Source organism: Fringilla coelebs, assembly GCF_963513975.1.
Source record: "Fringilla coelebs genome assembly, chromosome: 8".
NCBI classification, from domain to species: domain Eukaryota; kingdom Metazoa; phylum Chordata; class Aves; order Passeriformes; family Fringillidae; genus Fringilla; species Fringilla coelebs.
Window position 1 is genome coordinate 4,235,319 of NC_140066.1, and position 15,521 is coordinate 4,250,839.

Here is a 15,521-nt window from a genome sequence, read left to right on the forward strand (position 1 = left end):
TTTGGAATGGTTCTGCCCAGCTGGGAATGGTTCTACCTGGCTGGAAATGGTTCTTCCCGGCTTGGAATGTTTCTTCCCGGCTTGGAATGGTTCTTCCCAGCTGGGAATGGTCCTGTCTGGCTGGAAATGGTTCTTTCTGACTTGGAATGGCCCTGCCTGGCTGGGAATGGTTCTTCCCATCTGAGAATAGTTCTTCCCGGCTTGGAATGGTTTTCCCAGTTGGGAATGTTTCTTCCTGGCTGGGAATGGTCCTTCCTGGTTTGGAATGGCCCTGGCTGGCTGGGAATGGTCCTTCCCAGCTTGGAATGGTTCTCCCTGGCATGTAATGGGCCTGCCCAGCTTGGAACGGTCCTGCTTGCCATGGCTACACCAGCCTGGGCTGTCACGGACCCACACAGAGTGGCCCCAACCCAGCACAGTTCAGCATGGCCACAAATGCAAGGAGTGGCATTGTCCTGCACGGCGTGGTTTGGTCTAGAAGGGTCACAACAGCATGGGATGGCTTGGTCCAGCATGGCCACAGCGTCGCTCCTCCATGGAATGGCCATGGAATGGTCCAATCCCCATGGAGTGCCACGGGATACACAATCCGGCTTGGTCCTGCCTGGCACGGCCATGGCAGCGTGGTTTGGCACATTCTCTCATGGCATGGCTCGGTCCAGCACAGCATGGTGCTGCGTGTCTCTCGGCGGCATGGCCAAGCACGGACAGGACATCCCATTCTCCCACACTTCTCCTGGATCCCTGCATTCCCATGCCTGGACTGGGCTGGCTAAGGGGGATTCTGGCAGTGTGCCGTGGTGGGAAGTGCCGGAGCCCACCCAGGAACAAGGCATCAGTAGGACACACCTTTATTTCCACACCTCGTGGCCGTAACGTGGCAAATCCCCACTCCCCACCCCACAATCCCTCCGCCCAGAGGGGTTTGGTGGCCTCGGCTCCTCAGCCATCCCACGCAGGGACGCCGGCACGGCGCGGCGCCAGCGGCCCCGACTCGGACACGGCCGGCGAGGCGCTGCCCCGCGCCTGGCTGAGCACGCGGTTGCGGGGCCCGAAGAGCGTCCCGTGGCCGCGCTGGCAGCGCAGCGAGCAGAAGGGAGCCCTGAAGACCTCCTGGAAGCCGCGTCGGAAGTTCTCGTTGAAGTAGCCGTAGATGATGGGGTTGGCGCTGCTGTTGAAGAAGGCCAGCCAGTGCGCGAAGGGGTAGACGTAGACGGCGAGCAGGCGCAGCTGGCCCTCGCTCAGCCGCCCGTAGTCCGTCAGCAGCATCAGCGTCCAGAGGGGCAGCCAGGAGATGGTGAAGAAGAGGGCGACGATGATCAGCATGTTGATGACCTTGGCCTTCCTCCGGGAGATCCTCCTCCCCTCCGGCTCCTCTCCGCCGTGGGCAGGCGCCACCGACTTGAAGAGCTTGAAGGCGATGCGGGCGTACATGACGACGATGAGGGCGAGGGGAGCCACGTAGATGTGGGAGAAGAGGACGGTGGTGTAGATCCTCCTCATCCCTGTCTCGGGCCAGGCTTCCCAGCAGGAGTAGAGAGGGTAGGAGTTGTTGTAGGTGTCCACCATGAAGTGGTGCTCCTCCCTGGTGACGGTCAGGGTGACGGCGGCGGGGCACATGATGAGCAGGGCCAGCACCCAGATGACAGCGATGGTCAGCAGGGCTTTCCTCAGCGTCAGCTTCTGCCGGAAGGGGTGGACGATGCAGCGAAACCTGGGGGAGGACAGCTCGTGGTGGCTTTGGACACCTGGAGGGGACATCCCTGGGGAAGGAGGGCGGCCAGGACTGCCCAGGAGTGGGAATGGAGATGGGTTGGTGTGTTCAGCCCGGCGTGGGGAAGGACACCATGGACAGCTTTGTGGTGCTCCTGGAGAGCTGTGACAGGCTCCTGACCTTCCCAGGAGATTTCCCACAATGGGAACCGCACAGGACACCTGGACCTGCTGGAGATGGTTTGGTCCCCACATCCCCATGTCCCCATGTCCCCATGCCAACCTACCTCTCCACAGCGATGGCCACCAGCGTGAAAACCGAGGCGGAGACGGACATGCCCTGCACCAGCCCGCTCATTTTGCACATGGTGTTGTCAAAGGGCCAACCTGTGAGGGCACACCGTGGAGGCTGTGGGTGCCTCTGGCTCACCCAGCTCCCTTTAGGTGTCCCCATCCACTGTGTTGCTGCTGGGGGAGGCTAAGTCCCGCTCCCAACTTGTGTGGAGATGGCCTTTAGCGGCATGGATCCTTGAAGAAGAACCCCAAAATTGGTAAAAAGGATGCACGTGACACTCAGAGACTCAAGGAACATGGTGGCTGTCATTTTTCCTACCGACTTTGGGACCCTCAGTCAGAAGGACTTTCATCTTGTTTCTTGACCCCAATACTAATAAATTAATAAATCACACCCCAAAAATCAATAAATACAAACCCTGCCCTATGGCCTGGCTGCTGCTGCAGCTGAACCCTCCCAACTCCCTTATCTTTGGAAAGGTCAACAGGCAGAGCTGAGCCAGCACAGGAGAAGGTGAATGAAGAAAGAATAAGAGTTTTTTTCAACGTTCCTTGGCGAAGAATGGCTGAACTTCAAACAAATATGCAAATGCAGCGTTAGGGCCGAACTTATTTTACCACCAATGGCCAGAACCTCAAAAAAACCCCCCAAAAAGGGTCTTTCCCCTTCCTCACCTGTGATGAGGTTGTCCACCAGGGTGGTGGGCATGCAGAAGATGCCCACCAGCAGGTCGCTGATGGCCAGGTTGAGGAGGAACATGTTGGTGACCGTGCGCATCTGGCGGTTCTTCACCACCACGAAGCACACCAGGACGTTGCCGATCACACACATGAGGAAGATGAAGGTGTAGGCCAGGATGAACATGAGGGCCACGGGGGAGGAGTGCTGGTAGTAGGCCAGGAAGGTGTAGTTCTCCCTCAGGAGGTGGCTGGCGCTGGAGTTGGGCCACCAGGTGCCATTGGAAGGGCCTGGGGAAGGGAAGGCAGGGAGAGAATAAAGCAATTATTCCCTTCATTTCTCAATGCATACAGAGTTGGGTTTTCATATTTATTTCAGTGCCCAGACTGGCTGGGACAGGTCCTGCTGGACTCATCTTCATGCCCCGACAAATCTCCTCCTCCTTGGGTTACTCAGCTCAAGGTTCTGCAGCACCTCAGCTGAATTATTCTTTTACATCATGATTGTTTGATACCATCGATATCACTATTATTTGATACAATTATTATTGTTTGATATCGTTATTACTCGATATCATTATTATTATTTGCATCATTCTTGTAGAATTAGAACAGCCCAGAAGACATCCTGATTTTTTTTTAGGGATGATGCAAGGAAGACAAATCCACATCCTGTCACTCCAGTGCTCTGGCCTCATGGGAGCAGCATCCGTGTGGTCCCAGCCACGGCTGCCCTGGGAGCATCCCTGCTTCCCCTTGTGCTCCCAAGGTTTGCAATTCCATATTCCACAAAATCTTATTCTCCCCGGCAAAGCCGCAAGAACCAGGGGAAAGGAGCTGGGGCAGAGGGCACCCTCCCCTCACATCTAAAGCGATAATTGTCATTCTGATCGTTATCTGGGAGCTCCTGGTGGAGGCGGGGGTGGCATTCTGTCACTGGGGACTGAGCGGGGAGCGGGGCTCGGCAGCTCCCACCCTCGGGCTTCCCCAGCCGCACGCAGCCGAGGATGCGGGAGGATGCCGGGCGTGGGCAGGAGCTGCCTGCAGCGGTGACGGGACTGGCTCCGGGAGAATCCAGGCTGCAGTGGTGAGGCGAGGAAAGGCACATTTGAGCTTTAAGGCTCAGCCTAAGCGCCTGCTGGTCAGCCCTGGGCAGCTGGAACATCCCCCATATCGCTGTGCCCATGCCGGCGCTCAGCTCGCCAGCCGAAATGCTTTTCCCAGCCACCGGGACCAGCGGCTTCCTCAAGGTTCCTGCAGACAGGAGGGCCCTATCCAGCCCCTAATATCCCAGTCCTGGCTGCAGGATTTGGGCAACACATTTCCAGTGGGGATTCAGAAAGGTGCTGGGGGGATTTGCAGCCGACACCGGAGAAGGAGCCTCTTGGAGAGGCAAGGGAGCAGCGGGATGGAGGGGGTAAGATTCTCCAGACAGTATCAGATGTGTGAACCCGCTCTGTCGGCAGGAGCAATAACAAAGACTGCAATGAGATCGCCCAAAACCTGTGATATTAAGCCTAAAACTTTGCTGGACTTTATCTTTTGGGGCTGCAGGGCAGCAGGAGCAGGAGGTCGGTGTCCTGTGGAATCGGAGGTGGTTTAAAAGCAAGGTGGAAGATGGGGAAAGGAAAATGAGGGGCTGCTGAGCAGCCGGGTGGGCGCTGGATGGATGAGTGAGTGGATAGGTGGATGAATGGGTGGATGGATGCACGGATGGATGCAGGCGTCCTCAGCTCAGCACTCGCTGTCACCTCGGACGTGGTGACAAGGGGATGGGGGGGGACGGTACGGGGGGCGACGGACCCCCTGCCTTCCCTTCCCGGGGAAACCACGGCGGGGAAAGGCCGGTCTGATGGAATAGCGACGGGATAAGGGGCGGATAGCTTTTCGGGGGAATAAAATCCATCAGGTCTTAGCACTCACCTCCGCCGGCCCGAGCCGGCTCCGGGGACTGCATCGCTGCCGTGCAGGGGATCCGCCGCCCGGGGAGGGGGCGCGGTTCGCCCCCGTCCCTCCCGCCCGGTCCGGAGCCCCGGTGCCGCCGCCGCGCCGGTTGCGGCTGCTCGCCGGCTGCAGCGGAGAAGGGGAGGGGGCGCGGGGGGAAAGAGCCTGGCATCGCCATGGATACCGGGGGACCCGCACGCTGCCCCGCCGGTGAGGCAGCGCGGGGGCGGGCAGCCCACACGGGGCACCGAGGGAGGGAGGGAGCGGGGTCGCTCCGGGTCTGTGTCCCCTCGCTGCCGCCGAGGTCCCCACAGTGATGCTGGCAGCTGATGGCCGGTGTCCCCAGCAGCGCTCCTGGCCATGCCGGGAGGAAAATGTGCCAGGAGCCTCCAGACGAGTGGGGAGATCCCTCACCCATCAATCCGCGCAGAGGGAGAAGCGGCACGATGTTTAGGGATGCTGGTGCTGGCTTCAGGCTGCTCCACTCTACCCCAGCATGCCCAGCATCTCTTACCATAATCTTTTACCGAAGTTTGGCAAGTCTGGAAGTCAAATATTTACAGGATTTACCATTCCTGGCTGTCCCCAGCCCGCACACAGCATTGGGAAGTGTTTGTCCCTTAAATACCCGAAGGAACAAACAAGGGAGATGTTTAAACAAGGCGTTTGGAGATAACACCTGGGGTTTCTCCCAGGAATTTTTTTTTTTTTTTTTTTTTTGCAGGCATCCAGCTGCTAAGGGACACGGGTGTGCTTGGCAGTGTCCTGCCTGCCACCAAGAAACCACTCTCTCCAGGACATTTCTTCCTGGGAAGGGATCAGCACAACTTGAGGACCCACAGCACCAGAGAGGTGGGCATACACCTCTGGGGACTGAGCAGTGTGTGGGGACCCTCTGGCATTGGGTCACTTTGGTTTCCACAGTGAAAAAACAGGAGGGTAGAAAAATTCCTTGGAAAACAAGGATTTTTCCAGGGAAATACAGTTTGGGTCTGGGAGAATCCAGCCTGGAGGCTGCAGTGAGCAGCTGTGCAAAGGGGCTTCTCTAAGGACAAGACTGGTAATTGGAATTTAATCAGATTCAAACACCCCCAATGTAACAGGAAAGTTTTAATCAGGCACTTGGCACACCAGCACCGTGTCAGCAATTCCAGGGAGAGCCCTTACAGCTGCAGGGATGTGCTCCACCACCCCGATGCCCTCGGGTGGGAGGGTGCACATCCAGATCCCCCCACCACGTGTGCTACAGCTCCTCTGCACCCCCAAAAACGCATAAGCAGGAGATTGTCTGGCTGGGGATCTGGCAGATCCCGGGGTGGGCAGCCCCCTTGGGGTGTGCCAGGATTCAGGGGTGGATGGGCTCCTCTGGAGACAGCAGCAGCTCGAAGGGAACCAGGGGCCGCACCAGCAGGCGCACCTCGGGCCCCACGGGGTTGGCGCGCAGGTTGAGGCTCCGCAGCAGCGCCATGGAGGCCAGCTTGTCCGTGGGCACCTCTGGAAAGAGAGCACGGAGGTGAGAATGAGTCCTGCGGGGCTGGGACGGGTGAAGGGTCCTCCTGATGGACAGCCTGGAGCAAACCCGATGCTGGATTTCTATTTCTATTTCTATTTCCATTATTTCTATTTCTATTATTTCTATTATTTCTATTATTTCTATTATTTCTATTATTTCTATTATTTCTATTTCTATTTCTATTTCTAGTTAGTTTTAGTAATATATAATATATAATATATAATATATACTATATACTATATAATATATAATATATAATATATAATATATAATATATAATATATAATATATATTATATAATATATAATATATAATATATAATATATAATATATAATGTATAATATATAATATATAATCTTGTCTATTATATATTGTATATTATATGTTATATATTATAGTATATACTATAATTTACTACATTATACCATAATATACCATAATATACTATATTATACTATACTATACTATATTATGCTATAATATAATATAATGTAATATAATATACTATAATGTAATGTAATTAATATAATATAATATAATATAATATAATATAATATAATATAATATAATATATACATTCGCCAATATGTTATATATTATAATATATAATATATAATATGTTCTATAATATAAAATATAAAATATATAATAGATGTTATATATGATATGAGATTATATATATAATATATAACATATACTATATAATATACATACAACAGACAATATATGATATATAATATATAATATATTATAATATATAATATATAATGTATTATATGTAATATGTCATATATGTAATATGTCATATATAGTATGTTATATATATAATATTATATAAATTATAATATATAGTTTATAGAATATATAGAATATACAATATCTATATTGTATATTTTCAATATCTTCAATATATTAAATATATTCAATATTCAAAATATTTCAATATTTTCAATATATTACAATATCTATATTGTATATTTTCACATGTTTTAACCCAAATTATTGGGTTAAAACTTGTGAAAAATTACAGTGACATTTGCATTTGGTACGTTTGTAACGTGAATTGTTTTATTACGGTGAGTTAGGCTGTAAAGTTAATTTTGGTTGGTTGTGGTTTAAACATTGTCATTAAAAGGTTTTAGGATTTGAGGCATTAAATGGCACAGACATAACTGAGTTTTTTGGAAAGTTGTTTTTTTGGATGTGTTTATGGGTAAAAGAAATGCAATAGTTAGAGGTGGTTTTGGTGGATTACTATAGGAATACTAAATGTAAGAGCTAAAATTATTAGTTTTTTGTTATAATTTATTGAAATAATGGTGGGAAGGACTGAAAATGTAAGAATTTTATTGTTGGCTTTGCTTAGAATTAAGTAATGTTTTTGTTGAAAAAACCTGAAAATTTTGGCAGAAATGCTTTTATAACAAAAACTATTTAAAAGGTGCATTAATCTTGAGGAGGCTAATTCGAATCTTGCATTTGAGGGTATTGAGCTGGGACTGTTTGAGGAATGGTTGATTGAGGGATAAATGATTGAGGCATTAATATTATTTGATTGGGTAATTGATTGTAAGGAGGTACCACTACTTGTGGGGTAATTTTGAGGTTGTTTTTTTTTTTTTGAGTTTAATGACAAAGGTTTGCTGTTGATGTGAAGCCTGTCTGCAGGCTTTGATCAAAACAGGAAGAAAAAAAAAAAGAAAAAATAAATAAGAAGAAAGAAAAAAGAAAAAAAAAAAAAGAAAAAATAAAAAATGTCTGTTGGACTCGATGCTCCTGGAGGTCTTTTCCAAGCTGAACGACCCTGGGGCTGTAAGGAACGTGCCAGCGAGGTGCAAACACCAAGATTCCCAGTGCCCCCACTGCTGCCAGAGCCCTGCTGGGACACTGCACCGGGATCCAAAGGCTCATTCCCGGATTTTATCCCGGTGTTGCAATGCCCAGGAGCCCTCCCCAGCTAACAGGAGGGCTCGTGGTCTTTGCCCTTGTTGGACAGGCTGCAGGATGGCTCTCAGCCACCCACAGCAGGCACCCTGCTGTTCTGCAATTTCCACGAATTTGGGTCAATTTCCACGAATTTGGGTGTTGGCCTTTAGAAAACACCACATTTACAAACTCTGAATTTAAAAAACAAAAATAAGGTGCAGCTCAGCTGGATGGTCCCAATGTGAATCCACAGAGGAATGAGGCTGATATGAAAACCCAACCCTAATTAAGCTCGTTAAAAGGTGATAGATTTTGTTACAATTCACGATATTTTGGCCCAGCAAAGCCCACCTGTCTGATTTACCCCAAGCAATTTCTTTTTAATTTGGCCACCAAAACGACAAGAGCCTTTTCTAACCCAGCTCCTGTTTCCCCTGCCAGCACCTGGAGCAGAATTGCAGTGTTGTAGTTATATCTAGTAGATGATTATGTGATTTTTAAACCATGAAATTTATTTCATGCTGGAAAAAGGCTCGAACACTTGGATGCCTTTGTTTTTTTCCTCTTTCTCCTCCAGGAAATGGTGATATTTTCCATACCCAAATTCCCTAGGAGAGCACAGCTCATCAGGCAGAGCTTCACATGAATTTTTTTAATAACTATTCTTCATGGTGGATTTGTTCACTGCCATTCCCCTGTTTAATTTTGCTTGCTTTTTTTCCCTTTGAAGCACAAAAGTAATATTTTTTTTTCATAGATCTTCCTATTTAATCATCACCTAATGCAGTGGAGAATAAGAAGTTTAAACATCCTCTCACGCAGCATGATAAAATTAAAAATGCTTTCTCCCATTTTGCTTAAATTAGGGAGTTTAGTGAAGCATTTTGGGGACCAAGACCTTCCCAGGCTGGGAACAGCTCAGCTCTGCACCTCAATTCCAGGTGAGGAGCAGTGACTCACCCCTGGCATGAAGGGTGCAGCCTGTAGCTGTAGGGTTGTGCCCTAAATTCCTCCCAAAACGACCCAAAACATCCCTTGCTGCCTTCCCAATGGACCAGGCACTTGCATTTGAGCCTGAATTATTCATGCTGGCTTCAGCAGTTAAGCAAAAAAACAGGGAGGGGAAAGGAAGGTGGCATGGTCTGGGCTGGGAGGGACCTTCCAGCTCATCCAGTGCCACCCCTGGATGGACACAGGGACACCTTCCAGTGTCCCAGGCTGCTGCAAGCCCCATCCAGCCTGGCCCTGGACACTGCCTCATCACCCTCACGGGGACATTTCTTCCCAATGTCCCACCTGGCCCCACTCTAGGTTGGAAACCACCCCCCTCTGTCCCATCTGGACATCCTCAGGAGGACAAATTCAAGCACAGCTGCCCCCAGCAGCAGCCTCAGCATCATCCCTGTTAAACCATTAATCAAGGAAGAAGGGAGAGAGGAGCTGAAGCTCCGGGCACCAAAACATCCCCATGGATCTGGGAGCTTAAAATGCTGATTTGATACAACTCTAATTACCAGGGAAAGAGTTAAAAGCACTGACAGTAATATATACATAATTACAGGCCAGGGTTAAGAGCTTATTTGGATGAAAAGGGTGGCTTGTGGCACTAAGTGTCTCCTTTCAGAGAGCACACAGGCTCCAGGCAGGCATTAATTAATCTCCTTTCACTCCTGTTTCCCTCTGGAAAACATCACCTACCACCTCCAGCTCCATTTGTCTTAGCAAGTCACTCAGCAGGAGCTTTTAAGCTGGGTTTAAAAACCTCTCCAGCCCCACCAACCAGGGCACCTGCAACCCTGCAAACACCAGCTCACCTGCATGGGAACCTGCCTGGGAAGGGCTGGTGGCAGCAGGGACATCACCCAGGTTTTTGTTCCTTTGGAAATGTGAGATGTGAGACATTTCTGCAGCCAGACAGCCTCGTGTGCACTGCTCAGGCACACCCCTACAACATTTTGGCTTGGAATTGCCAGATTTTACTCTGCTTTTATTTTCCCCACATCTGGGGCACACCTGGGGGACCTCCCAGACCTCTACCCTGACCAATTCTGGCTTCTCAGGCCACCCCCTCCCCCAGGAGCAATTCCTCCCTGCATTTTATCAGGAAAAAAAGGCACCAAAAAGCTGCATTCCCTTCTTGCAGCACCCCCCTTCCACAAAACAAGTGGGGGAAATGGACTCAAAAAGTGACAGAGGGAACCAAAAACGAGACAGGAGAGAAAAAGAGGGTGAGGGAAAGCCGAGTCTTTGCCTGGAAGCAGTTTTTAATTCCAGTGTTTCTGCAGGCACAGCTGGGGAGAAGCTGATGTGAGGCTGTTAGCAAAGCTGGTGTTGCAGGGAGCAGTTTCCCAGCAGCAGCTGGAGCAATCCCAGATAAAACAGCAAAATTGAGTGGACTGCGGGATTCACCTCCCCGGGGCTCCCTGGGGGCTGTGGGATGCTCCAGCCTGGGTTCTTTGAAGGCTGCCTGCTAAATAAATTCACTTTTATCTGTCTGCAACAGCTGCCCCTTTTGCCCAGCTTTCTCAGACTCCAAAGCCTTCAGGTTTTTTGACATGAAAAATTTTCCTGCCGCTGCAGGGCTGAGGGATGAACGGCTCTTACCATTCCTTTAATTTAATTTTTAGGGGATTTTGTAGTGTTAAACAGCTGCTGTTTGTTCTGGGAAATGTTCAGGTGTCCTTGCTTAGTCTGGTAGCAAACTGGGGCCGGGTTCTGCAGTCAGCTCTGGTTTTTTAATGAAATCTGAGGATTTTGGGGTCACCCCAGCTGGAGGTGCCTTTAGGAGCTACATCCCAGCATGGTGAGTAGGGCAGCTTGAATAGGGCTTGGCTCCCACCCTGCCTGCAGCAGCTTTGCCCTGGGAAGCAAATTTCCTTTCCCAGGAAAGGCAAATGGCTGAGCAGGCTCTGATTATTTAGCAGCAGCCCTGGGTGATTCTGTTACAGATGGATAATGAGATTATTTGCTCTCGCAATTAAGGGATGACCATTGTGTGAATATTCAGAAAAGCTTTAGTGATGTATAGCTATTTTATTGTAGTTCAGGTGTTCTCTGTTCTCCCTACAGTTCCCTTTTCCACTGTATTGTTGCCATCAGACAGCCAGGGCTGTCTAGGACAGGTAAAACAAGGCTGCACATGTGTCCCTTGCATGGGGCAGTGGGGAATGGAAAAGCTCAGGGGGTGCTGAGGGGGTGAGCATGGCAACACCTGACCTCTAGTGCAGTTACAGGAAAGCAGTCCCCACCGATAAAAGGGAAAGAAGAGCTGGCTGACACTGACAGACTTTGGGGGGGCCAGGGCTGGCCGATGCAACCCCCAGGGGTATAAAAGGCTGAGCACCCATCTGGAAGATGAACTGGCCTCGTGGTGTGCATGAGGGGCAGCTCCCAGCGCTGCAGCTTTTTCCTTCTGTAGTCCCTTATTTTCTTTCTGTGAAGGCTTAATAAGCCTTTTCAAGTTTTCAGAGTGAGCAGTTGTTTCTCACAATGCCAAATTGCCTTTCTGCAGTGGGAAAAGGTCCTTGTGAAAAATGCGTATTTTATGATTGCCTTTTCGCAGATATTCAAACGAATATTATATATGCTATGTTAGAAAGTGATGCTGTATTAATTTTCTTTATTAGTGTGTTAATTATAGTTCTAGGATATAACATAATGTTAAAATAGAAACTGTGCTATGGAAGATACTTTTTTTTTAAGAGGGGACCCGCAGCGAGCTAGCAGCCACAGGACACCCAAATCTTTCAGAGAAAGAGAATTTATTGCCCCATTATCAGAAGAAATTAACTTCTTCCTGCCTCGCTCAGCCCTGAAGACTCAGTCAGGACTCAGAGGAAGAAGCTGACACTGCCCAGCCAGAATCCTGTGTGTGAATGGAATTGATGCATCATGGATGAGCTGTATGAATGTGCAACAGGCTGCTGCTTTTAAGGATTAATCCTCTGTTAACCTGGGGCCTTTTGGGGGCTTATTTTGCCCAGAAAGAGGTACCCAGACTGTCCTTAACTCTTTGTTTTTATTGTCTCATATTGTCCTAATCCTAATTGTCCAAATCATTATTACTCTAATTATATTACTATTTTTATAACCATTTTATTATCATTAAACTTTGATTGGCGTTTTCCCCACTTACCCAGTCCTTTGCTGCATTTTTGTTAAGGTCCAATAAACCTCTTTAAATTCTCAACGTGAGCAGTCGTTTCTCACAGTGCCAAATCGCCTTTTTCCAGTGGGAAAAGGTCCCCCCTCACCTGCGATCTCGTTCTCTTCCAGGTCGATGGTCTCCAGGGCGGGCACGGTGGCCAGGGGCTCCGGGAAGCGCCGGAACCGGTTGCGGGAGAGGTCGATGGCCCGGAGGTGCAGCAGGGAGGTGATTTCCTCGGGCAGGCGGTGCAGGTAGTTGCCTGCCAGGTTGAGCTCTGGAAAGAGAGAAGGGAGATGCTGGGAAGGCAGGGAAAAAGATGGGAAACCTGACCGTGGGCTGCCAGGTCCGTCAGGTGGGATTCCAGCTCCAAAAATTGGGCTTTATTTATTTATTTATTTATTTGTTGCTGTTTTCCGTGGTTGCCATTGTAGATCTGCCTGCTGGGAATACCACATTGAGGAGCAACGCTTTCCTAATGAAATCGGGCAGCATTTTGCAAGCGGAGTCTGTGAAAAATAAGGAATATCTCCTCGTCAAGTCAGTTCAATCTCCTCCCCAGTGGTCATTTGTCGCGGCTTAAGGCTGGCCCTCTATATTCATGTGCCTGAACCCTTTCTGAGCAATAAACAGAATGGTGGGAGAGAGGTCTTCAGATGTGAAAAATACCTATTTGTCACAGTTTACCCATCTGCGATGCTTTAAATGAGCTCCTGTGGGGTCAGGGACAGCACTCCCGGGGCACAGAACCCAACTCCCGCCGTCCCAGCGCCCTTCTCCAGTGACACGGGGCTTTCTGCACTATAAATACCCGCACAAGCTGCCCTGCCCCTGCTAATACCTGGTATTTATAGGTCCTGCCTCGTTCAGCCTGTCCCCAGCCCTGGGGCATCTGTTCCTGCTGAGCCCCAGCGCCGCTCATCGCAGGAGTCATTGAGTCACCGGTGGAGCAAAGCCCTTGCTGGGAAGAAAAGTCATTTTTTTTCCCCCTTCAGCGCTGGTTGTGCTGTCTAGAAAATGGGAATTGATTTCCTTTGCTGGATGTGTTTCCTCTCCCCTGCCCGGGGGTGTTCTCACAGACGATGCTGCAGCTCCAGGACAAGGGAAGCCTCCCCAGGCACCCACCGCAGTGGCATTTGTGTGGTATGCCGTAGGAATAAAATTGATTTTAGGAGCTGCCAGAGCATCCCCAGCGCCGCTCTCCGCGTTGAATGCCGCGGTGCTGGATGCTCTGGGTGCTTGCATGGCCATTTTTTATCAGATTAGCCTCGGGCTGCCTTCTCTGGGCTCTGCAGGGAGGTGTCCCCGCCGTGCCGACGATCGCTCCCATCTCCTGCAGCGATTAGCTCTCATTGATGTCGCGCTAATTAGTCGGCACAGCCTGGATCGCTGTCCCCAAGCTGCCTTTCCTGTCCTCCTCCATCCTCAGCTCCATCCCTGGAGGGAGCTGGGGGTGCTGAGTGACCCCACAGCAGCCCCACACCAGTTTGGAAGGGTGGGTGAGAGCAGAACCGGTGTCCTCCTCCTTTAAGGGGTGGAAGGTACAACCAAAAATGGATTTTTTGGGGTCTGAACTAATGCTCGTAGTGAGGTGTGAGCTCAGGGGAGACTCGTGGGTGCTTTGCAGCAAGCTGGGGGCTCCTGGCGTGTCCCAGAGGGTTGGAAGCGGCAGTCCCTTACCTCTCAGCTGGCTGAAGGTGGTGACAAATCGGCTGGTGATGGACTTGAGCTCGTTGTTGGCCAGGGAGATGCGATGGATGCCCTCGGTGACGCTCCTCACGGCTTTGTAGACTCCGACAGGGAAGGTCATCAGCTTGCAGTTGGCCAGATCTGCGCACAGAGAGACCCAGGCAAGGGTCCTACAACTTCAGTCCCCTGCTCCCCCACCGTGTCCCCAGTTCCCTGAGCAGCCCAGGGATGCCCATTCCATTGCTGATGGGGATGGAGCAGGGATTTTCCTCCGGGCACCTCCGGGCTGGATTTCCCATGGTCATGGCTGGCTGTCCCACGGCAAGCGGTGGGGAGGGGAAAAAAAAGGTTTGGTCGTGCTTCTTACCTCGTGGCCTTCTTGTTTTGTTGTTTCTGTTTCCCCTCCCAGGAGACTCCGGGGATGGAAACCCTGTATCCCAGCCCCCAGGATGGGCTCTGCTCCCTGCCCCCTCCCCAAAGCCACTGTGGGGGCTGGTGGAGCGAGTTCCATCCTCCCACGTTTCTCTCGGGAGGATGTGGAGAGCCTGAGAGATGAAGCTCCAGCTCCTGCCATACTCTGGTTTATATCCCAGGGTTGGGAATCCAGTGGGAATAAAAATGAGTGGCTTTCATCTCCCTCCTTTGATGAAGTGCGCCCTGCTCTTGGGTATTTGCTGGAAATGGGGGAACTGCAGGGAAACACAAATCTGACACGGCCACATGGGGAAAAAATCTGCTCCTGCCGCTGCTCCCAAGGTGGGGACACACCCCGCGGGATTACGTGAACCTGCTCTAACTCTGCGGGGCCGAGGGCCCTTGGAGGGAGCCTTTCCCTTCTCCAGAGCCGCGGGGAGGGAACGCCGACAGCTTTTTTTAGACTGTGGCAGTGGAGAATAGAGCCCTGCTCCCGGATACCCGATCCCTGTGCGGGCCCCGGGACGGAGCGCCGGGCTTACCCAGGGAATCCGCTTTGTTCTCCACCGTGTCGTTCACCTTCCTGGCCACCCGGGCCACCGCCTCGCCCATCCTCCTGTGCAGGAGGGCGGCGGGGCCCGCCGGGAATGCGCTTTGCCCTGGGGGATCCAGGGCTGGAGGGAGAAACCAGCCACTGTGGCCGCTGGGAGAGGGATGCTAAAAATAACCGACGGGATCAGTGTTCCAGGGGAGGGAGGGAGGCTGTGCTGGGGCCGGCGTGTCCCTCAGGGTGAGATTCCCAGTTTTCCAGGATGGTGCTTTTGGGGTATGTGGATGCATCCTATTCCCTGGTTTGGGATATGGGGATGCATCCCCTTTCTTGGTATGGCATATGGGGATTCATCTCCTTTATTGGTTTGGGAAATGAGGGGGTGCATCCCTTTTCCTGGTCTGAGGTATTTGGATGCATCCCCCTTCCTGGTATTGGATATGCCATTTTCCTGGTTTGGGACATGGGCATGGGTGTTTTTTCCTTGTGTAGGATATGGGGATGCATGCCTTTTCCTGGTTTGGGATATGGAGATGAATGCTATTCTGTGGTATGGAATATGGGGATACAACCCCTTTCCTGGTTTGGGATATGGGGATACAGCCCCTTTCCTGATATGGAATATGGGGTTACATTTTCCTGGTATGAGATATGG

At 50.6% G+C, this 15,521-nt stretch overlaps 2 protein-coding genes across 2 annotated transcripts; both read right to left on the minus strand.

Annotated features, from left to right (window-relative positions):
- Positions 1 to 942: 942 nt before the first annotated feature.
- NPFFR1 (neuropeptide FF receptor 1) lies at positions 943 to 4,642 on the minus strand (the record flags this gene model as incomplete). Its single annotated transcript, XM_084209878.1, has 4 exons — positions 943 to 1,714; positions 2,001 to 2,100; positions 2,683 to 2,976; positions 4,609 to 4,642. The coding sequence occupies 4 exons, from the start codon at positions 4,640 to 4,642 to the stop codon at positions 943 to 945; spliced, it is 1,200 nt and encodes a 399-aa protein (XP_084066004.1).
- Positions 4,643 to 5,732: 1,090 nt separating this feature from the next.
- Positions 5,733 to 15,024, minus strand: LRRC20 (leucine rich repeat containing 20). The gene is made up of 4 exons (XM_084209880.1): positions 14,859 to 15,024; positions 13,894 to 14,043; positions 12,323 to 12,490; positions 5,733 to 6,123 (listed from the first exon to the last, which is right to left on the minus strand). Exons 1-4 carry the CDS (start codon positions 14,926 to 14,928, stop codon positions 5,975 to 5,977), a joined length of 537 nt encoding a protein of 178 aa, XP_084066006.1. The 5' UTR covers positions 14,929 to 15,024; the 3' UTR covers positions 5,733 to 5,974.
- Between the last annotated feature and the right edge of the window lie 497 nt (positions 15,025 to 15,521).

Bases quoted from the DNA above. Each gene is read 5' to 3' on its own strand.
- LRRC20 (XM_084209880.1), bottom strand. From the start codon at position 14,928: ATGGGCGAGGCGGTGGCCCGGGTGGCCAGGAAGGTGAACGACACGGTG. The intron at 14,044-14,858 runs GTAAGCCCGGCG...CTCTGTGCGCAG, and splicing joins GAACAAAGCGGATTCCCTGG to ATCTGGCCAACTGCAAGCTG. The intron at 12,491-13,893 runs GTAAGGGACTGC...CTCTCTTTCCAG, and splicing joins CACCTTCAGCCAGCTGAGAG to AGCTCAACCTGGCAGGCAAC.